Source organism: Chanos chanos, chromosome 8, assembly GCF_902362185.1.
Source record: "Chanos chanos chromosome 8, fChaCha1.1, whole genome shotgun sequence".
In the NCBI taxonomy this organism is placed as follows: Eukaryota; Metazoa; Chordata; class Actinopteri; order Gonorynchiformes; family Chanidae; genus Chanos; species Chanos chanos.
The window spans coordinates 37,258,202-37,282,547 of record NC_044502.1 but is presented as its reverse complement, the minus strand read 5'-3'; the positions used below and the strand labels follow the sequence as shown (position 1 = coordinate 37,282,547).

At 43.3% G+C, this 24,346-nt stretch overlaps 1 protein-coding gene across 5 annotated transcripts in view; it reads right to left on the bottom strand.

Annotated features, from left to right (window-relative positions):
* The window catches only part of oxr1a (oxidation resistance 1a), a 41,809-nt gene extending 25,180 nt beyond the window's left edge, over positions 1-16,629 (bottom strand). For 4 of the 5 annotated variants that reach the window (XM_030781048.1, XM_030781051.1, XM_030781050.1 and 1 more), the window contains exons 1-2: positions 16,319-16,629; positions 6,740-6,822 (exon numbers count right to left, since the gene is read on the bottom strand). In XM_030781048.1, the coding sequence (XP_030636908.1) occupies positions 6,740-6,822; positions 16,319-16,475 (240 nt within the window). In that variant the 5' untranslated portion in view covers positions 16,476-16,629. Of the gene's footprint in view, positions 1-6,739; positions 6,823-16,318 lie in introns of those variants that run through there. The other variant, XM_030781052.1, reaches the window with a different exon arrangement.
* Positions 16,630-24,346: the final 7,717 nt, after the last annotated feature.

Genomic DNA, 24,346 nt, shown 5'->3' with positions numbered 1-24,346 from the left:
AGCTATCGTGCACTCAGCAGAATCGTTACACTGTCACTGTCTCTACACGGCATTAAGAGCATGGCATTCAGATCACGATGGAGAAGAATTTCAATCACATGCACCTTTTGTGCTTTATGTGGGGGGAAAAAAAAGCATGTGGCGTTTACACACGCGCGCACAACCCCCCCCCCCCATATCTCATATGTACACAAGTGTAGATGAGCGCACATAAACGCACACAAATGCATACAAGTATCGGCATATAAGACACCTTGACAGAGAGATGAATGGAACAGTGCAGCATTTGCCTGAGAAATGAGAGAATACTGTCTACCCTACACAGGGTAACAGGACAAGAGGACAGAAGGTTAGGCCTCAAGTTCAGCCCAAGATAAATCGAGATGTAAAATACGCATATGATAAATTAAATACACTCAGAGGTGAGCTCCACGCTACACTGAAACCAAAATCCATTTCAAATTACGCAACAAAGGGTATTTTCTTCAATACGATACATAGCTGAAATCAAGTGCTGTGTATTAGAAAGCTACATTTAAATGTCAACCACCCAACACATCACAGCAGCTGGGGGTTCTGCTTCTTTCCCAGGCAGCGTCACACGACAAACTCAGACCCCGTTGTTTCAAGCACCAGTGACGAGCCACAGACTCTGAACCAGTCTGATTCAAGGGCCCGGGGGGGGGGGGGGGGGGGGGCTGTTTCTGGTTCTCCTTGTGCAGAATCCAACATTTACCAGCGTAGCTGACAAACTTCAACGACATTCGTCTACTGGTGCTGCCTACAAAGAAAAGGCTACAGAGTTCCCACCTACAGCACACACCAACTATTTCTAATATCTCCAAAGAGTTTCAACAATCTTATAACAATCGAGCGATACAGTTTCATAAAAAAAAAAAAAATGCAACAATAACACTTTACTAAGGCCATATAATTCAGCATGAGCACTGCCTGAATACAGCTGAGCAATAAAAGTGCACCAGGACCCAATGCTGATTTATAAGTTGTCGTTGGCTTAACAGCTTTAAGTTGAAATGCCCTTTTCAGTTTCTGCCTTGTATAATCTGGACTTGCTTATTGACCCGGTCATGGCACAGTACCGCAGTAACAGGGAGCTGACAGAAACCTCCGCCCTGTGGCCTAAATCAATACTGTGACTTCATGACCGCAGTCTTCCATGACCTGCAATGACAAAGTACGAGATTTTAATGGCCCTGCTTTGTAACCAATACAATACTTTTAGCTATCTATAGCTTAGATGCTGGTCAATGACATCATCTCTGAGCTTGTGAAAGAGTGACAGCCTGATTCACTTTCATCATAAAGAGGGAAGAGATTTATTCAATATTACCGCAACATGAAGTCATTATGAAAAACGAGACAGGACAGTAGCATGCGGTAATTTAATAAGTAAGACAAAAGCTATACGAAGAAGCATACTGCTGAGCAAATACGGTCACTGAATTCAATGCGATTAGATATAAATGAACAAAATGGTGCAATAACAATAACAACGACATAACATTGACAGCAGACATTAAGTGTCTGTGTGTTCCTTCAGATCAGCTCCAAGGAGAGGGCCAGACTCTTCTTCATGACAGAAACATCAGGTGTGTATTAGTCAAAGAGTGGTGATGAATAATATAACAAACAAAAAAACCCAAAGAAGCAGACGACTAAAACATGCATTAATGTTTCAAATATTACCACCTATCAGCTTATATTTTCATTCACATCGACGGATTTTGTTTTGATTGTAAACAAGCTAAGATGATTACTAAATAATAAATACGACTCCAACTCCTGCCGCGTTACTCTTTTTTTTTTTTTTTTGACTGAAAAAGAACCCTGAGAGTTGACAAAACAAATTTTCCCTTTTAGCCAGATGGGAACTTCAGTAGTCAATATTCCCTGTGCCCCTGTACTGAAGTCCTTTCATCCTAGCCAGTCTGGCACGCCGCATTGATTCCCTCAAAGTGCCCGTTTGTGAGCCGCTTATCCATAGACTGTTTATTTTTAGCTTTTCTCTGCTTCGTTTTCTGAGTAAGAACAACCTGCTTTTGCCACCCCCTCACTGGACAACGATGTCTCTCACTCTCAGACTGTCGGAGTTACGACCACAGCATTTCTCCATTAATCGCCAAAAAAAAAAAAAAAAAACCCACACATTCAAGACGTAGGAGATCGCCGTGTAAAAACATGATCTCAGAACATGACCCCATCAGGACAAAAATGAACGATGGTGGAAAGTTCAGTATTAAGAACAGGGCAGAGCTGAAGGTAACCTTCTAACATAGAGGGTTTTAATTGCCTACTGCATGTCACAGAATGTATGCTATGAATACTTTGATCAATAGAGGTAAAAGAAGGAGGGACAAGTGACAAGATCAGAGGATGCAAAGCAGGAATGACTTTTCCATTAGTAGTCTAATCGATAATATTCTGTCTTCATTTAACGCGGCGAGGGAGCCACCTTCCTGCGTACCTTAAATCTCCTTTTAAGACGCGACGTTAGATAAAGAATACCAAACAGCATTCCATAAGGACGTTTGTGACTCCTCTAAGAACAATGCTTTGCTTCTGGCCAGAGTGTGCATTCACTTAAGGTTTACAAAAGTGTTATGCCACAAGTCTCTGCACGAGCGTATTCACTGACTGAGACTAACCCCGCACACCGTACAGAGCAGTAAAACAACATGCACTGACTTCTCTTAAATAAGACTGTGAACTCACTGTGGGGAACAGTGCTTTGTAGGAACTAAAGGCTGCCATGAATGACTCTGCATGACAGCCATTACAAGCATGTCACACGTCCCTGACAAACAGATCAGCCACACTAGTACCAGTCACACAGTAAAGCCACAGACCTCTGACACACCAACAGCTGTGTGTGTGTGTGTGTGTGTGTGTGTGTGTGGTGGTAGTGAGGGGGGCAGATGACAAGCAAAACAAACAAGAAGAAGTAGAACACAAACACACAGGCATGGACACCCACCCACACACACACACACACACATATATACACATACACACACATATATATCCACACAGACACCAACAATATTGTGCACGCCAGCATATCCTGTGCTTGTAAAATATCGTGTTCACCCTTTGTTTGACAGCAAATTTACATCTAAGATGATTCCACAAGGGGAAACTCTGTAAGGGGACTCATTAGTAGACAAAGAAAAGGGACAAATAAAGGAAACAGAAAGAGAGAGAGAGAGAGAGAGAGAGAGAGAGAGAGAATTCATAAATCAACACATCACATGGAGGGAGCCATCTCAGTGGAAATAATAGGGAGGTAAATGGTGTAATCAGCCAGAATGTCAAATCAGAAGAAAAGAGTGCTCTGACTGCTTCTAATGCGCCGGATGAAGCTGTGGCTTTAGCATGACAGTTGCCATAGCGACTTTGTCATTACTATCCTTATAGTGCATGTTGCCTAACTGCAAAGACGATCACTTAAAAGCCTAATTTTAGCTTCATAGTCTCATACGTGTTTGACATTCTCTCATTCCGAGGACACGCTGGAGACCAAGGCTCACAATATTAGCTTTTGTCTAGACCAAGCTCTCGGTTTCAACGCACGTTGAAGAAGAGGGGACATTTGTGGGTGACTGTGACACTTCAATTAACACATCCTTCACATAAATTCCCTGTCTTGCTGCACTTCCCGACTCCTTGACCAGGTCTGGTCACCCAGTGTCACACATCAAGCAAACGGCTTATTTCTACTTCATGCTAGGCTGCTGCTAATCCTGATAAAACAATCTTTCTAGATGAACCAAATGCATCTTACCTGTATTAATTCACCAATTACAAAATCACTAACTAGGTTATAAAAGACTGCAGTATGCTAATTAAGTCGGTTAATATGCTTATAACACTTATAATATAATGCTTATATCTGCTCTCGACCATTTTTTTTTTTTTTTTAGAATATTACAAGGTCTAATCAGAGGAGGGCCACCACTCAAGCTAACAATAAAATTGCCATGATGCTGTTTCCATAACCAATGTGAAATCAGTGGGAGAAAAAAAAAAAAGCCAAGGTAAGTCTAATGTACGTGTGCTGAGTGCCATTATTGTCAAGCGCCAACTGTGCTAATAGCTAGATTCAATTGAGCGTTGTGGAGCACAAAAAGGGCAGAGGGTGCCACTGCTCAGACCTAATCTAAAGAAAGGACTTCCATTCACATTCCTTCCAGCGCTTAACAGTTACAATAGAACTATCCCTCAGAGATGTGTTCTGTTCTACTTCTCCACGTCAGAAAGCGCTTAGCACGTCCCAAAGCTAAAAAAACACAACTTCATGGCCTGTTCTGTTCAGTCAGTAACATACTGTTCTTGGATCTGATGACAATCAAAAGAGCTTGCGTGGAGCGAGGTATCTGAAGTTAGAGTCACGTGTTGTAGCGCAAGGAAAGACTTTTCACCAACGCTTCTCCAGGCTGTGACATCTTCAGCTCTAACTACACTAAACAGACACAAATCACTTTTTCATTCAGCAAAAACTGAATAACATTATTAAAAAAAAGGGGAAAAAAATGTATGTTACTTGGACGAAGAAGGGACAACCAACGAACATAAAATATAAACTCTTCTCCAATAATGCATGTTGGAGCCTTTTGATATTTACACAGGAGCTAAAGCACCTTTTTCTTGTCTCTCGCTTTACTGAAATAGTAAAGTGATCGCTCAGTTGCAACACACTGCTGCGTTTCCCTTTGCCGAGGTTTTTCACCCTCTCCGCACTCTGAGGACTTCAAACGCCGTTTTAATTGGTTGAGGGTCAGCCAATAGGTGGCCTGCCCTGAACCATGCAGCTTTATCTGTGGGTAAACATAAGGTTTACGCTGGTTGAGCTTTTTTTTTTTTTTTTTTACCGCCCTCCTATAGCTTCTCTTAAGGGAAGAGATTGTTTCCGGATAAAGCAGTAAGGCTTGGTGTTCCTTTGGGCAGCGGCAGATTACAAACTTATCTGGAGCAGGCCAAATGAGAAAACAGCACGAGATAACAGTTTAAGATAAGGACGCCTCTCAATCATTGTGATGCTCTCCAAATGTCTCGGAAGACAGACAGTAATGGTTGTACTGCCTGAGAAAAATCCCTCCATTTCTCTTTGCTAATCCAACAGTGTGACAAGACGTTTCATACAGTCACTAACACCTCTCGGTTCCTTTCCCCCCCTCCTCAATAAATCAATCTATCTGTTGTATTGAGTCCCTAAGAAGAAGAGTATTCTGGGAGATGGTAGGGTATTCTGCTGGAGTGAAATATGAAAAAGATTCATTCCAGATTTGATGTGAAATAATAGATTCTTGGCATCCACCTTACTCCACCACCATCTACCCATACTTCCTCCACCTGCCACCACCCACTGGCAAGCTGCCCCTCTCCCTTTGACAAGCATCCTGTTGTAGTGTCACACACTTTTCACGCTCCGCTGAGGAAAACAATGGCCTTGTCAGTCACTCTTAACAGACAGAGCCTGGTCTGGGGTCTGCCCAAGCGGTGTTGGGTGGTGGGGTGTTGGTGGAAGTCAATGAAGTGACACCTGCTCAATGGCCAAGGAAGCAGGAAGCCAACGAGAAACGCACACTTGATTCCATGGGGAATTACGGCAACTCTACTGCGCTGTGTAGGAGCACTAAACAAATATGAGATAGAGAGACGGAGAGAAAGGGAGAGAGAAAGAGAGAGGGAGAGAGGGAGAGAGAGAGAGAGAGAGGGGGGGGAAACGCAAACGTCTGAATCTGTGCTGCTGGACTGAGCCTGTTATGAAACGAAACTGAGATGAGGCTGCAGGGTAAATGATGGTTCTGACCACCGGCACCTCTCTCTCCCTCTCTCCCTCTCTCGCTCCACATCCAGGCACGGCTCCAGCGCACAGCACAGCCTCCATACCCCACTGTTACCAGGGAGAGGGGAGAGAAGCTGTCTGCCTGCAGCTGGAATTTGAGGGTCATTTCAAGAACACAACAAGACAGAGCCCAGCTCGGCTCCATTTTCAGCTAAAGCTGAGAACCGAGCGCTCTCTCTCTCTCTCTCTCTCTCTCTCTCTCTTTCCCCTGACACTCTCTCGCTCACCCCATCACCCTCTCTCACTTTCTCTCTATCCACATAGATGCCAAATCAATAGAAATGCTAATGAAAATGGAAGGTCATTTGCAAATATACTGGTGGAATGCACATTGATAAGACTCTAATGGACACACTCACTCACATATTCATACACAACACATGTGCACAAGCCAGTGGATAAAAGAAAAACAAACAGTACGAAGATCAGAGAGGTGTCATGGCTCCAGTCGCTTTCAGTCTGTCCCCTATTAAAATCAGCTGTGAATATGCTTCCTGTATTTCAACATACTGCAAATCATTAACCAGAGTTGTCTGTTTTAACAACAGGAATCTCATAGTTTTGGTAGGCTCCATAGATGATTCCTGTGGACAGCCACCAAGTCCTCTTTGCGTAAACACAGTGCGAGTGAGCACATGTGCAAAATACTACGCGCATGTAACCGCGGAACACAAAACAAAAAGCACAGTCAAATCTTTTCCTTCCCCACAACACACACACACACACACACACACACCATAACAGGGATCATCTATATCAGCATCAAAAAGAGAGCAGCGTTAAAAAAAAATCAGCACAGAAAAAAAAAAACCACACACACACACACACAAACACAGAGAGAAGATAGGAAGAAGTAGCTGGTCTTTCACTTACGGAATACTCGATGGTCCCCTTGGGTCTCTGGAACGACATGCGACGTCCATCCTTCTTCTCCGGAGTCTTCTTCTGGCCGGTGTCTGAAAGCAAACGAGGCAAGGTGCGCATTACGTTCATGTTCCCTCTCTCCCCACAGCTTGTCACAAGCTGCCGCTTCCCAGCCCCGTGGGTAGACAGCTCATTCGTCAACACTGAGTGTGAGCAAGCGATCCAGCCAGCCAGCTAGCTTAGTGCTGCAAGCGGAGCCTCTCTCTCTCTCTCTCTCCCTCTCCCCCCCCTCCTGCTCTCTCTCTCTCTCTCTCTCTCTCTCTAACACTCTGCTTTGCCCAATGACAGGCGTTGATGCGTCTTCACCTTGCCGTGCCTCCTGTAGCTGAAGAAGCTCATAACAGACACGGACCACCCTGACCTCCATGAGGGGGCTGCCAGGAGTTTGGGATAGAGAGGAGAGGGGAGGGGAAGGGAGGGTAGGGGGGGGGGTACCACAGAGGTTTGGAGAGGTGCTGCGCGCATGTGTGTGTGTGTGTGTGTAAGCAGGTTGGGGGGAGGTCACCGGAAGAGTATCAGGCTGGTGCGCTTCTTTCCAAATGGTGAAGATACACATGGTTAATAAGTATGTGAGTGTCTGTGTGTGTGTGTGTGTGCGCGTGTGCATGTATGTACGTGTGTGTGAAAACAGGAGGGGGGAGTGTTAAAGGAATGGTTGTCTGGAGCACTCTGTTCCTCTTCCAGATGAAGACAGTGTGACAGTTAGATAACTGTGTGCAAATATAAATGAGTGTGTGTGGTGTGTGTGTGTGTGATGGGTGTGTGTGTGTGTCTGAGTGGGGGGGGGGGGGGGTGGTTGGCTGGTAAGGGGACCACTGACTTTGGCTGATACAGGTAAAAACTGAAGGTTACGCACATTATGCATGAGCTGTCCAAAGACTAACAGGTTCCTCACTTGTGTTTCTGTGACAAAGAGATGCTCCGCTGCAGAGACATGAGTCATAGAGCAGCCCCTGCTATTTCTGGGGCTTGCATTAAAGAGACGGCACACGGGAACATCAAACTGTCTGCGTGACTCTTTGCTCATTTTACATCCCAAATACATTCAGTTACACAGTCAGTCAAGTGGACGCTACGAGGAGAGGAGGGGGGGGGGGGGGTGGATCAGTTGCAGTGACTGGCCTTGGGGACTTTTTTTCATTGTCTGGGTATAATTGGTAAATGTTGCTCTTCATTATCAGGAGAATTTCCGTTATGCTCGTAAGTATGTCAGACATCACTATGATTCACATCAGCGAAGTGAAGGTGTGTACGTATGGGGCGCATTTGTGGGATGTATGCGTTTCATTTTAGTCTTGTGAGTTTTAGTCGATTTCATAACATATGGAGCGCAAAACATCACCACTTTTGCAACCTCCTTCTCTTCATATTACTTTTGCTGACCGTGTTAAAAAAACAACAACAACAACAAAAAAAAGTACAACTCAAAAATACGACTAGACTTGCACCGTTATTCAAGCCTTGTTTATCTACTCCATATTTAGGTCTCCTAGTACACAGAACACAATTTAGGAGACAGTAGGTACAGAATGGGATGGAACCTTTGCCAATACTTTGCTATTCTTCTTTTTTGTTTAGAACTCGGAACCAACACGTTATGAAAGTCACAGAACCTCTGCTAACTGCACTATAACTTTCACAGGCAATATGAATAAAAACATTGCTATGATCTACCTTTGCTAGTGTACTTCTCAGATGATCCCCTGTAGTCTATGTTCACTATCTAACATCTACCAGTTTTATGTGAAACAACACCGCACATCTTCATTTTACCCAGTGACCATCAGAATACATTAAGCGACCATTAGAATGAACATTTTCAACAAATTGCATGCTTGCTGTGACTTCATCACAGCCTGTTGTAGGGTTTAAAGGGCTCTAAAATTAGAACAATAATCATTTTTAAGCTCTAAATTTGTTTGGGTTTGTTTAAATCAATCTTGTTGGCTTGTTTTAAACTTTAATGGGGAAACACTGAGACAGTCAACAGCGGTTAGAGTGTGTGCTGAATCTAGTCTCAGTGCACAGGCATCAGGGGAAAAGAGAGAGGTGTTCTTTCTTAATATCTTTGTGTATCTTCATGTGTGAACTAGTCAAAGAAGCAGAGGTATATAACAGTGTTAAAAGACATGTGCTTCACAGAGAAGGGGAGGGGGGGGGGGTGTGTGAGAGAGAGTGAGAGAGAGAAGTGGGGGAGAGACAGGTAAAAGGAGAGAGAGATGTATGTAGTAGGCTTCATGGTGTGGGAGAAAATAGTGTTATACAGAGAAAGAGAGTGGAAACAGGGAGAGAGGGAGAGAGAGAGAGAGAGAGAGAGAGAGAGAGAGTGGAGACAGGGAGAGAGAGAGAGAGGGAGAAACAGGGAAAAGGAGGGAGAGGGAGGCTTCATGGTGTGGGAGAAAATAGTCTAAAATTAAACCTTCACATGGTGTGTGTCTTATAAAATGGAGCTTTTCACAGGCTCAGGCAAGAGCAGTTGCGCACACACTCAAAACAAAACAAAAAAAAAAAGAAAAAAAAAGAAGGAATAATATATCAGCTAAACAGAGCTGCACAGGCACAATCAAATCCCCAGCCTAAATCTGAATGAACGAAACCTCTGGAACATTCCAGTGACAGTCAGTTACGAGCTGCTTTCTCTTTAAAGCATCAAAGGGCCGCTGAACGCCACTGATGTTTGCATGTAGATCTCAATGGATCCTCACTCAAATGGTCAAACTGAAGAAAACATATAGAAAATGAAATCTGGCCTGGCCCAGTGGTAGAGATGGCAAGTCAGATTAATGTCAAACATAATGGTAAGGGCACTGCCCATCGGCACTAATAGTCCAATTATGTGACATGAATGCACATTAACACAGTTGTGTAACTCAAAAATTTAACAGGCAATATGGATGAAGGTCATGAGTTATTAAATTTCTCCAACAGAGGGGAAAAAAAAAAAAAAAAAAAAAAAGGACAACATTTTCACTACTGACACACATTTATGATTGCTCTGCACATTGTCATTGGCTATTTTTAGCCTCTCAAAGGCATAACTACTAAACAAACATACGCGAGCACACAGGGAAAGCACCCTTCAGATGTGACTCAGTCTTACATCTCCATTACTGTTCGCCTTGCTGTGCACTCTCCCAGTACAACTGCTGCTCACTGTGAGGGGTGTTAAGCTATGCCACTTAAAACAAACTAAAACTACTACTTTTAAAGGTTAGCCCGGGAGAACTCACACAGAGCGAGCTATACGTCTCAGACACGAGACAGGCCAAGGACTCTTCCTTGGTAACAGCGTAGAACGAGGTGGACCTCTGGATAGTTTGGAGGGGTCATTGAGTTTGATGGTTCATTGCAGCCTCATACCATGTGTCTACCATTCCTCTCACTGCATTGCTGTTCAATACCACACATTCCTCCTCAAAGCAGGGCTCAACCAGCAGTGCTCCTGGTTACTGAATTCCCCTCTTCAGCACATTCCACTCCCTTTGTTTTCAGTGGCGGTGGTAGTTTCTCTGCCCAAGATAATGGGTTAATTAGATGTTCTTATTAACAAGAGTTCTTTTATTATTGTATGACAATCAAGTCACAAGAATTTGAAACATCTTAGCCTAACAGGAGTCTATCGAGAGATTGCCTTTATAGATATACATAACTGTCTTAGCTACAACGTGCTTTTCGCGCTTATGATGAGTTCAAAGTCCTTTCATGGTTGGAGATTTTTTTTTTTATTTTGTGGGTTGAGATCAGAGCTATAACTTAACTTCGCAAGTAACACATCACAATTCCATAAATACGATAAAGGAAAGAACAAACCATAAATGTGATGGTGACAATGACGACAACTCATCAACCCTGCATACTGACACCACTCAAAGCTTTCTCTTTGCCTCAGCTGTTCATTTTGCCACTAAAGAATATTTCAAATAGTTGCATAGCTGCTTGTGCCGGTGTTCAACAGTTTTCATGCTCATATAGTTAACTGCACTGAAACGGTGAGTCACAGGAATGAATCAAGTTCACAAACTTCTCATCAGTATTCACATTGTACCTGTGTAGTCTATGCCAATGAACTCAAAACTCGTGAAACTAATGTAAAAATATCACATCAAAGCTTAAGTCCAGAGAGCTCTCAAAGAACTTTTACTAAATTACTTTCCCTTCACATAAATAATTATGAGCAAACCGCGAGACCCTCTCCGCTTAGAAGGCGGTCCTTTCTAGGATTTACTCGGGACGAGCGGTTTGCTGTGAACAGCCGTTATTATCTTCTTTTCCGTCGTTTATTTTTCAGGAGGATCATAGCCAACAGCACAAACTCTCAACTGATGGAGAACACAACCAGGCAATTTCCTTTTGGCAACTTGCATCACTGCTGGTCTGACAACAGTTATTTTTAGTCCCTTTCCCCCTATTACCACTGCATTTGTTGGAAGCCAGTGCTGGGTCGTAATGAGCAGGTGGTAAACACACATGCTCAGACACGGTTTGGGCAGAAAGAGAGGATGGGGGGACGAGGCCGTCGACATAGAATAGCTGTTGCTTGAAGAACACCGAGCGAATGCTTCAGTCAGAGCCTGGGGAAAGGACAAAGTGAGTTCGACAATATCAAACCAGTAACAGGAGACAGTATTTGTCATTTAGACAAGAATTAAAGGGCAAATGAAGACGGAGAGAACGATTTCAGGAAAAACGGGGATTCTTTTAGGTGCATACCCATGCAACCATTGCCACCTCAGTATCTACATATTCATGGCACAGTTTAAATGTGCAAAAAACAGTCAACTCACAAATCCACGTAATTAAATTTAGTGTGGAGCCTAACAAACGTATCCCAAATGTTAAAGCTGTGTTTTGCAGTCTAGATTATCCAGTGCTGCTTAAGTCCTAAAAGCAGACGCTGAAACTCTCCTCTTTTATTACAGAAGTCTATTTCCATTCCCGTGGGAGTCATAATGTGTAAATGGTATAATTTCAGCATTTAGAATACATGGTTGTATACCTTAGAAAGCATTGTCTTTGAGCAGTTTGTCTTCACGATGACACAGTCTCTGTGATCACTTCTTAATGACCATAGGTTCATAATCAGATTATCCTCTTACATGGAAATCTGTGGCAGTGAGCGTGGTTAAGCAGCCCAGTGCTTACTGGATGATCCAGCTGACGTAAATACAGTCAAGACCCTGACAACATCAGGCAGATGACTACTGAATCAAAGATTGCATCTTCATGGTGGGAAAAATCAAAAACAAAAACAACAACAACAACAAAAACAATGGTGGAAAGTGAGTCCAAATCTCTTGACCCAGCCACTGCTCATGTAAAATCAGCTGTGCTTTCCTGATTACATAAAAAAAAAATCTTTTGCAGTTGTAATGAATTGCACAAGATTTTTTTTTTTTTAAGATCACCAGGAAAGCAGAACTACCGTTCTTTTTGAATAGGGAACATAACACAGCATTCAAGGAACATGCTGTGGGTTGTTTAACGCACTTTAGCGGACAAGCTCCAGGAAGATATTACAGATTGGAATACATTCTTTTGGTCAAACTTGAATGGCTTTCCTTTGCACTCCACTTGTGTTACAATGGTAGAAACATAAATAATGTCTGTGTGATATGATATGTACGGTGTATGTGAAGAAGAGCAATATTCAGAGAACTGTAGAAATTGCGGTATGTCAAGCATTCTGACAGTTAAAGAAATCAGTGAAAAATGTGTAGAAACCTGGAGAAATGGCTTTGACTTTCTCACTAACAGAAATCAGCTACACTGTTGCTTTCTTTATTATGAATGACACTAATGAACAGCAAATATTTAAAAATGTATTACTTATACACAAGCCTGAACTCTGTGTCCTTACGAATTCAAATATTTTCACAGCGCAAAAGAACAGAATCACAGACAAAAACGTCCCAAGAATCGGGCTTCTAGGTCAAGGTTGGCCGATCCGCGACGCGGAGGAGGGGCTGCAATAAACCACAGTCTTTGATTGGTAAACCGAATGACTGTTTACATCCCATCACTTCTGCAGTTGGCTGACGACGTTAGCGCAGTCCCAAACTGCACCAACAGGACAAGGGCACTGAACCCTAGGACTGGTCACAGTGCCAGCAGACAGGAACCGCTGTCTCTGTGCAGCCCTGGTTCTTTGGTCCAGCGTGTGGGAAGTTTGCAGGGGCAGCACTTTGTGCACTGTGTCATGGGAGCATCCTGACTCAACAGAACGCCAGTCCTCTCCCTCATTAACACTCACCTCAGGTAAATTAATCAAACCCTGATCCTGTCGCAGGCACTGCGTGTGTCACCCGGGTCCAAGCTTCTCATTAGCACTCACTCCTGGGTGACTAATCACACCCTGATCCTTCCACTGGCTCTGCCGTTATTGCTTTGTGTGCATTATTTGGTGTGCAAATCAAATAAACCACTAGGTTATACTCTAGCTCATTTATGCACCGCCTTGTTCTCCATCCACTTTTACCTTCCTCTGTTGTTTCCTTTCCTTCTGTTTATCCATGAAATTCCAATGAGACAGACGTATGTTCTGTACTGCAAACGATGACATGTCACAAAGAACCACAAAATGCAAGTCATTGTTTAAAAAAAAAAAAGGGCAGTTTCCTATCTCAATATGGACAGAAAAGTTATGAGTTAATCTTACAGAAGCAAATGTTCAGAGGCTTCATTTGAGCCCTGGTCAGCTTGCCCTCAGCAAACTGTGCCTCTTCAAAGAGCTAAGGGTGGAGGGAAACAGGGAGTGTCTCTCTGGCTTCCTTCACCACCTTGCCATAATGCCCCTAAGCTTGTACAAATGTCTTCCATTGCTGACTAGTGAGACAAGGGGGAGGGGGGAGGGGGGGCAAGGAGGCTCTTTAAATCTGGTTGTATGACTAAACTGCACAAGGGGGTGAGACATGACAACCTGTTTAAGTCTCGCTCTGAGCAGAGCAGACGCCCTGTGTGTTATTAATTCCAGGCCGAGACAACACCCTTCTGACAGTTTTAGTGCTAAATCTATATCCCCTTCAATAAAGGCAGACTGAGAAGGAAACAGAAAAAACAGTGTGGGAGTGCCCTGCTGGCGAGCGATATATTGACCATTGTGGTACGTATGCGGTCATGCTAAACATTCCTTTCAATTAGGCTTAAAAACGCATTTGAGCGGGTTGCTTAGTCAAACTTTTCACTGTTATCGAATGGGAGGATGATTGCTGACCTCGGGAGCATCAACCCTGTTGAGACATTAAGTTCAGATAAGCACAAAACAAATACCGCTGTGACAGCAGCTGTTTGCGGCTAATCGATGGAGGGTCAGAGGAACGGTCAAGTCAGGGGTCACAAGAGCAACTGTTGTTTCCTGACTCATTAGCACTGATTAGCAAAAACAGCATGAGAACCATAAGCACCGAGCTAAAAAAAAAACGTCCTAACTGTTGCTTCAACGAACACTAAAAGGCAGAGCCTCCAAAGTGGTACATTTGGTTAAAGGCACGGTTGTGTGACCCATGGTTTGAATTTCAGCTCTGCCAAGTCTGTCCATATCCCCTTTGGTGTTTGAGATGGACAAGGTCACTCTCCCTTTTGCTGCTCATCAGTGGTATCTCGTGGACAGGCGTCCACGTGTTTGCTGCTATCGTCATACCAACGGTGCTCTTGTTAAGGCACATTGTTTTGCTCAATAGTTCTACACAACTTGCGGCGTGAACAGCCGGAGTGGTGGCCTTCATGTGTGTTGTGTCGCAGGAAGGGTGCGCTAGCCACACTGGCTGCCTGGTCCAGGGAGATTTACAAGAGACCACGAGTGTTCCAAACGGGGCGAAACTGGGAGAAATTTAAGACGTAAAAAGAAGGAACTCTGTAATCTCCATCATTCAAGTTTTTGTGTAGGTGCCTCCGAATACTGGTTAATGCAATGCTCAATTAGTCCTGATAAATGCACTTTTTCAATTCAAGACAAAAAAAAGTAGGCCACCTACACACCTCATTCATCTCTGAGGTGGTTTGAGGTAACCACAAAGAAAAATTGCATCTGCAACTCTTGTTAAAAGCCCACCATAATGAAGGCTAATGCATCAGCACAATGTCACTGTGGCATCGACATGGGGACAAAGCATCTCTGAGCCACCTCTGCCTTTGACCAATCCACCACCCATTCTCCAATATTTATCATTTACCTGTGATAAGACTGGAGGTGCAATGTTGGAGATTAGAGAGTTATTCTGCATTTTCAAGAGCCTTTATATATTTCATGTCTTATCAAATGTGCACAAACCATGCTATGCTTAGTCACTACATATACACTTTACACAATGAGTATTGTGGACTCTCTTCGAAAGTTCCTACTGCAGACTAAAACAAACAATATCTTTTTCATGAAGCCAAAATCCAAAACCAATGTTTGTTATGATCACTGCAAACCTGGGTGCAAGACAACTCATCACATGACTGTAATTACATACCATAACGCTTTCAACAGCACCTGTGTAAACATAAACCAACAAAATCACTGTTTCTCTTCATTTCCCTAGAGGCTGTGAGATGAAGCAAGGTCTCTCTGGTGCATGTAGACACATCCCAAAACTGATGTACATTTAGTACGGTCTAATTACCTTTACCCACATCCCAATTCTTTTAAAGCATGGGGATATGAGAGTAGGCTACTGGGTTAGGGACAGTGTCTCTCCTCTGAAAGGCACACTGTTGTCTCTGGTACTGTCTGTTCTGTGGAGCGCCTGCAGCAGCAACACTAATTCGTTGTCTGACTGCGGCATTTTCAGAGCACAGTAATGCCACGCATCTCATTAATCTGTAGCCTAATTACGCCTAGCAATTAACCTGCCTCTCAGTCTTCTATAACACAAACACATAATGGCAAGCTGGGAAAAAAAGGCCTTTCTTAAGACAACTCATTACGTTCTCAAAAGTCATTTAAGTATTAAATCCATAATGGTTAGACACGATACGTCACTATCGTCACTGCACCTTTGTGTAAATCTTGATAGAGAACTCTTCTCACACTCTCTGAGGCGTACAGTCAATGTACTTTCCTTTAGTTGTGATATGCGGAGGTGGCTAAATGCAAATTCAAAGACTTTTGTTTACCGAAGTAAGGAAGTAAGTTAACTGACGACTGCAATGAAACACTCAGGTTTATTCAAGGTGGGTCAAGCGGTGCATTTAGTTATGCGTGCCAAATCCGTTACAAACATCACACTGTTGAAAAAACGTGGCAGAATCACTCAGTCTGTATTGAGACCCTACCTACTGCTTCAACTTGAAGCTATTTGCAACAACTATAAAAGTAGAATGGGAAGTTGAATGTCGGGCAAGGCGCGGGTAATTTCACAGTATTTCAGCAAGCACTGGTCGGTAGGACATGATTTTTCACATGCAAGAGAAGTTACAAAGTGACTTGGAACCATAGCAAAACGCAAATCTTCATTCACATCAACGGTATGAAGAAGGCACAGAAAGAAGCCCAAATTTTACTGCAGCGTACGAAAGCATTTCCAAAAGTTTTGTTCAGTATCAAACCTGAAGTTAATGTGTCCTTGCTTTCGGATGACGATCCAGGAGAATCAGAGTAATCTTTGAAGTGCACTTCTCTGGCTTGTGCAGGCCAGATTCTATTGGAGATCGCGTCTCTGACAGCTCGAGCGCTGCTCCCCGTGAAAGACAGAATATAGTCCATGTTTCCACTGAGCTACAGTGCAACCGTCTCCAAAGTAAACCCTAATATCAATAATCGTGTCAAACTGATGCCATTAAACTGTCATCACAGCATAGCGGTCAACACGTAACTAAAAACTGCTATCGAGTAAAACGCGGTTAAATGCCGATACACAAGCGTGTAGACACAACCAGGAACTGAAACAGACGTCAACAACTGCAAAACTTTTTTCCTCCAGTGGCGTCAAAGCAGAGTTCAGTACTACAGCTAACCCTTTCGTTGCGAGATAGCATACCATAGCTTACCACTTTAAACTAGTTAAACACTGAAACAAACTAGTTAATTATTTTCATGCCTCTCACAATACATTTTCAAAAGATACCTCCAAAAGTGTTGTTTTGCGTGATTCTATTAATTTCAAAATGACTTTTCCGCGGATTCAGTTTGGCTGAAACCATGCTACAAAGTTATGTGGGACACGCAGCTCCCAGTGCTGGCTGGCACCGTGTTTGTGTGCGCGCGCTCGAGGCCAGCCGTAGTTGAAAAACATATATGTCACTGTCACCTAACAGCAGTGTGATGCAGTGGGCTTACCACAGACTCACCATAAGTCAATTGAAGAGCCCCTTTTCAGCTCAAGGGACTTATAATACCACTTCATATGACTACGATGAGCCCTCCTGAAAGGCAGGGAAAGGTCTTTACTGGGTAAATGAGAGCGAGAAAGTGAAAGCGCCAACAGACCAGAACAGAGTTTAATGATTGGGGAGCAAAATTAGGTCGTGAACTCGGGAGTGTCATGCATTATTCATGAAAAACGCTGATATTATGTGTGAGAGAGTATGAAACTCTTAAAAGGAAAAGCAGAAAGTTTAGTATTTTATTCAGGTTTTGAGAGAAGACCACAAACAGCTGAACTAGGTGACTTTGAAACACATGTGCATATTGTTTAGGCTACCCGTTTCGGGCAGTTAGATTTGCATAAACTAATCTATTGAACACCTTAAAATAATAATTTAGCTGTATGAGTATGGCCCAATCTAGAGCTTATACTGTAAACAATGCTCCTCTAATGTTCTCATTATCCCTGCCCTCTACCACTGCCTCTGAAATAACTTCTTATTTAAGCAGAGCATATGGAGCTTGGAAGAAACACAATTTAGAAATGTAGAACAATATGGATTTTTTTTTCTTTTTACTCATTTTTCTACAACATTATGAGAATTGCCCCGAAGATGACTAATAGGCAAATATGCCCTCCTCTAACATTTCTGCAGCACTGATCTGATGATGTGTGGGTAATTACTGATTGCTAAGATTTGGTGTCTTTTTAATTCATCAAGTTAATTACATCCCAAAGGGCAACAAATTACACAACTCTCTCAGTGTGTCTCAGCTGATCGAGAATCACAAGCTCTCAGACTGACCCTCCCCTCTGCTGGTCAGTTTTGGTAATGCAGTTTGTCAGATCTGGGAATGGAGCGTCTGACATGTGGAGCATTACACCAGTTTGGCCTTTATGGGGATCGTTTGACAAGTGAGGGGAGAATTTGATGGGATGATCCAGCTGGAGTTCATAGTAAGGCAAAGGAAAAAAAAAAAAGTTGATAGTGTATCTACAGTCTAGAGAATGCTATGAAGACTACAGTCTGAGCTAAAAAAAAAAAAAAAAAACCCCAAACAAACCAAAAAACAAAAACAGAACAATTTGGCTGCTAAGGGCACAAAATGGACAAGATAGATGAAGTTGCTAGAGCCATTGAGAGTCAGGGGATTAAAAGCAGCTCCTCTATCTATATCTCTATCGTGACCTTGCACTTCATTGTCCACCCTCCCCCAGGCAATTTGGAACGAGGGAAGATTCTGGAAATGTATTTTAAAAGGGCACCGAGGTGCTTTGCCGGCTTGTTGTGCTATGATATAGTGTGTATTGCCAAAAAGCAGCCCAATATGCTCATGAAATCATCCATTATGCGCTCAGCAGGGAGGGTGCTCATTCCTCCAAGCTTAGCCTCTGTCTGGAAGAGTGGAATAAACCTCCACCTTCCCCTTCAGGCAGGCAAAGACACAACAATAAAATAAAAAGTGGTTGATTCCTGATCCTCAGCAGGAAGCGCTGTAATTAAGCTACAGTTTAATTTGAGTAGCTGTATGAAAGATCCACTTTGCTCATTTCGGAGACATTAAACAAAACGAGCCTTATTAAGTGGGGAGATTAAAGTACGGATCCCTCCCACCCCACCCTTGTTCAGCAACAGTTTTTTTTTTTCTCAAGGCCATCAGTTTGATGCATTTCACTCTTATTTTTCCAGTACATCACTGAAGGGGGGGGGCAAGAGAGAGAGAGAGAGAGAGAGAGGGATGAAGAGAGAAAGAGAGAGCAAGACGCAGAATGCACAAATCCAGCTTTGCTGCTGACTGTATTAAATATTGTGATGTGCATGAATCCCCTCACCCATAAATTACATATTCAATCTTATATAACACTGTTATGAACGGGGTAAGGTATCTGTGGTAGGCAGTGAGGAACATTTTCCACTGGTCCGTGTTGTACTGTGGGGACTGCTGGTCTCACCAGTTCTATAGCCTGAGACAGAGGACAGAGAGTGTCTGTATAATCCTCAATAGAGGAAGATTCTCATTATGAAAATACAAAATAAAAAGTTGCCACGCTACCACACATCTCCTCTGTTAGTCTGTTGGCTGCACACACAGACACTCAGACACAGACACAGACACAGACACAGACACAGACACAGACACACACACACACACACACACACACACACACACACACACGCTACGTAATCTAGAAACACACACCACAGATACCACCAACACCCCACAATGAAACACAAACAACAAACATCTGCACATTACTCCCGGCCTTTCACAGTTTACAGGGCCAATTAGTCTGACATAAATGGAGCAAAAAATCCACTCAGGCTGTGCAGATGCACCTAATAGCAGAAGCAATCAACCACTGCTGGTGTAATGAATGAACACACGCACTGACTTGGGCAAATAGGCTAGCCATTGTTATCGTATGGCTATTAAAAGTGCTGTATGAAATAGAGATATCTGAAGAGCTATATGAGAAATGTACTCTTACAGATTACTATGAGGTTGTTCTTTGCTGATATCATATTTATTCAGAGTAGGGAGTTAAGAACCCACTTAGTGGCAACTTTTATTTATGCATTTTGCATTCTGCCACTATAACTGCATTTCTCTTCAGTGCACTGGCGAGTCACAAGGGCATGCATGAATGCATAGAGAGAGAGAGAGAGAGAGAGAGAGAGAGAGAGAGGGAGAGAGAGAGAGAGAGAGAGAGCGCGCAGTTTGATGCTTGGAGCTGGGTGCATTGTTGGCAGAGGAGCTGTCTCCCAATAGTGACAGAGTGGACAATGAATGAACGTCAACAAAGTGTCAGTTACAGTAGCACAAGCAGCTTCAGTGGGGAGGATAATGGTGGCAGTCTCAGGTGTAAACAGCAGACACATAATACCAGGGATCAGACTGTCTCATTGGAAAAGTATTGCTTTCACTCTCTGGGCTGACAGCACAGCCTAACAGATGATTATGTTGTCCTGGCACAGTGACGCATGAATATTCACAAGGCAAAAATATGAATCAGTCATCCCTGCACCAGTCTCTAGAGAAGGTATCTTAATTATTAAGCCACAGGCACAAGATGGGTGCCGGTCCAAAGGGCTCCATAATCATGACACCTGGCATCTAAAACTTTGGCAGAGGTCTCTGGTTCGTCATTTCCTCAGCTGGAGCTGGGTGAGTATAAATAAAATAGTGCTTGTGCTCATTTTCTGCAGAGCAGTGTGCAGCTTCACACTCACCCTCCATCATGGTCTGACAGTGAAAGGAGGCTAGCGGGGTTTTTAATGATATGCTATTTTCCCCCTCGGGCCAATTGACCCCAATGGCTGTTAAGCTATTGAGGTTCAGGGAAGGAAGAGACTGCAATTATCCAGAACCTCTATCGGGCCTGGGCAAACGGAGTTGCGCTGCGGCTGTCAAGGCGACCAGTCAGGCCCAAGACAATTCTTTTTACCCTCTCACGGAGTCATGGCCAGTCAATTGTGCGCATTCAAGGCCATTGCTAAGGGTGAGACCTCGCCCCAGCAAAGGCTCTTTCATTCACCCACTCTCCAGCGACTAGTTCGTTCCTAATGGCATCTGCAACGGGGGAAAAAAAAAAAAAAAAAAAAATCCCCAGAACAATTGAACATAATCACGTAAGAGATTCCTGGCTATTTTTAGAAGATAATCTGCTCGTCACGGGCGAATTGCGTTCGTTTCTGTTGCAGCATTTATTTATTCATTCCCCCTCAGTTTGTTTGTTTTGTCATAGGCTGAAATGATTTCTCAGCCTGTTCTGGGAGTTTAGCCTTGAGGGCTATAGCACGGCTGTGTTTTGAAAAATGTTGTGGTACCTGAGCAGACAGATACTTGATGTCTAGCTCCTCTGGAGAAAGGGGTTTTGTACTCCGTTTCTGGAAAATTACACAGGCCCCGAACAAAGTCTATCTCCATTCTTACTGACTCTACCATTTACTTTGAATATAATATGCTCTCATTTATGTAAAAGAAGACTAAAAAAAAACAAACCCCAAACTCCCAAGCGTGAACCTCCCAGGCCATGAGTCAGCCCTGGTTTTGAGTGGGCGTATAAACCCTGAATTAAGCAGCAGAGTATTATGTCAATCAGAGACACACAGTGACTCTGTTGTCTGCTGATGCCAGACACCATTGCTTTCATTTCAGCCTGTTGTCTGGCATCCTGTATCAAGGGAACTGGGTGTGGGGGCAAACAGGTGATTGATAGCCTCCCTCGGCTTCGGAAACGAAGCATGGCCGCAGCCATGCCTGACCATATTTCACCAGCTCTTTTAAACCCCCCCCCTCACTCATTACCGTCTACCGTTTTCCCGGGTGTCTGTCTCTACCAAAAGACCTGCAGCAAAGAGCGGCCATAATAACCATCGTACCAGTTGCTGCCTTCAGGGAATGGACTGTCCAGTCAAAGTCTGTAACATATCATCAGGAGAGTGCCTCTAGTGAGGTCTCTTCTCACATGGGTGAGAGAACTCAAACCCCCTTGACCGGTATCTGAAGTGCTGCCCTGAGGAGAGAGGGGAACGTCTCATGAAATGTTAAATAATGCGATTGTAATGCTGAGCTGGAACAGGTGTCCGTGTACAATTCTACACATATTATAAAGGCCTTGCAATGGGTGCTGCCCACCCAGACAAAGCTGTATTTGAGGAATGCCTGAATGCAATGTTATGAATGTGAAGCTACGCGATTGCAACCTCTGTCTTTTTCTTCTTGCTCTCTCAGCTTTAGCTATTGGTTAATTAGTCTGAAAGATTCACCCGTTCCTTATCAGCGCCTGCTTGATAAGTCTGGCTGCCATTGTCCAGTACATGAGGCGTACCATATGAAATTCAAGTCAGACTTGCATTTGATAAATGCTCATATTCTTGTACAGTTGCACATATAATTGGGTGTAACACTCAGTGGTTTATTGCATAGTACAGTTTGCCTTTTGCCTGTTGATCTACCATTTAACTCATCAATATATATAATCATATTGTAAATAACCTAGTCACAGAAACCTAATATATATGAAGTTCCATTTTCTTTGATACCTGTCATTTTGAACAGATTTTTCCTGTCTTTGGTTAGACTGAGAGCTAGGATAGCATCTGTAACTTTGACTGGGATTTATTTTGGTTAGTTCGGTTAGAACCCCACGCTTGGTCTTGTTTATGCTTTTGGATATCACCTCAACAATATTTTGCTCCATTATTGTATGCAGTGAAAACAAACCCTACTGCATGAACACAGACTCTGTGACCAAAACAGTGTTTAATATGTCACGTCCAGAGAATCCTATAAACACATGATGGACAGTCAAAAGACCAGTAAATGAACTCTGCTGGCAGTAAGTACCTCTGAGTTCCAGCTCAATGTGACTTAATGAGTCACACTGCCTTTGTATGTGTGTGTGTGTGTGTGTGTGTTTGTGCGCACTCCCTGTGAGGGATCGCTGCATTCAGAAGCCAAACACAAAGGGCGCCATCTCAAAAGGAGGAGAGAGACTTCCATCAGACACGTGCCAGCCATTCCTTCATGTGTGCAATTTATTAAAACAATAAAGCCAAGACTTGCTCTGAAGGTTGGCCTGGCAATAAAAACCCCTGAGCCACAGGGTGACAGCCAAGGGAAGGGAGCAAGTGTGTGGGGGGGGGGGGGGGGGGGTGTGTGTTTGTGTGTGTTTTTTTTTTGGGGGGGGGGGGGGGGGGGTGGGGGTCGGGTGTGGAGAGGACCAAAGCAAGAGCGAAATAAACAAAACACGTTCTGTCTTATGTCAACTGCCGCGCCATTATCTCTTTTTCAACTCCGCGGCGGGAATTAATTGCTTTTTCTTTCGGTTGGACATGGTCATATATTTCATCATTATGTTAACCGCCTGCACATGAATCATAATTGCTAAAACGGCTGGCTCCACTCATTTCTACCTTGATTGAGAGAAAGGAAAACTGACAGGTACTTTGGCAACAATGACCCAAGTGAAAAGACTATAACGTGATGGGCATTTGGAGGCCGGTCAGCACCGCGGGAGCTGATTCACACCGTTTGCCCTGATTATGACTCCTACATTAAACATCTGTACAGTTAAGCTTCTTGGGAAAGAATTACATTAATACTTTAGGAGCAAAAATAATATTGCAGTATGTAAAAATAGTGATTTCCTTTAATGACCACAGTGCGTCTTCCCCAAGTTCAGAATGCAAATCCGTCCAGCTCAGTAATGAAGCCCGAGCTTCACCGGCAGCGTTTGTCCATTTCAATCCCGGAATCTGCAGGACTGCACATACTGGCTGCATCACTACTCGCAGGCTTGTTGATTGGTGGATGATTTGAAACGGCGTCTGTGTATGAAGTCTCCAAGATGTATAATTCTACAGACTGTACACTTTTTGATTTTTGAAGCAATCATACGTTGAGAAGCAGCTGTAGTCCACCGAACTGTAATTTTTCTTTGAGAAATCAATCACTTGCACTCTTTTCTGACTCTGGGGAGTGTGAGAGCTCTCCCAGCGTACTGCAGCGCGGATGATTCGGTTGCTATTTGTAATTAATCTAAGAAGGACGCCGAGTTATCGTCGGTTTACAGATATATCTCAAGGCCACCAAACACTTTAATTTGACATTTATCTCACCATACTGAGATAGAAAATGATTTATTTTCAGTAAATTTAATAGCTAAAAGAAATTCAAATAAACACTTGCTGGTACACAAGCATGCTAACTCCTCACTCCGGGTCTGTGAGCAAAGAAATCTCCCTCCATTTGTTTGTAGGTTTGTTTATTTATTTGTTTGTTTTTATAGGCAGAAAAATCCAAAAATGTGTGTACTGTGGGAAAGCTGCTTCCCAAGTACAAACTTAAAGATGAAAATAAGGACAGAACTGCTTTGCATAAATCAACATTCAGTGATGGAACAAAACAGAAATTCATTAGCCTGTGGTTAGAAATTCACATTTTATTAACAAGGTTTGTTTGTGTGAGAGTGTGTGTGCGCGCACCCAAATGTGTGTGTATATGTACATTTTCATGCCACAGTACAAAGCATTATTTACACACACCTGGTCAGATATTGTGCATTGGACCATGTGCATTTATGGGCGGGGGTGTTGGGGTCCATGTGTCCAGTGGCACACTGCATGTTTTACCCAATCTTTTTCTGAACTGTTCTGCTTCATGGATGAATGGATACATGGAAAATCTGAGCCTGGAGCGTGTACGATGCTAACTCTCGTGTTGTAAAGAGGAAAGCCAGACAGAGGAATGGAGATCGGAGAAGA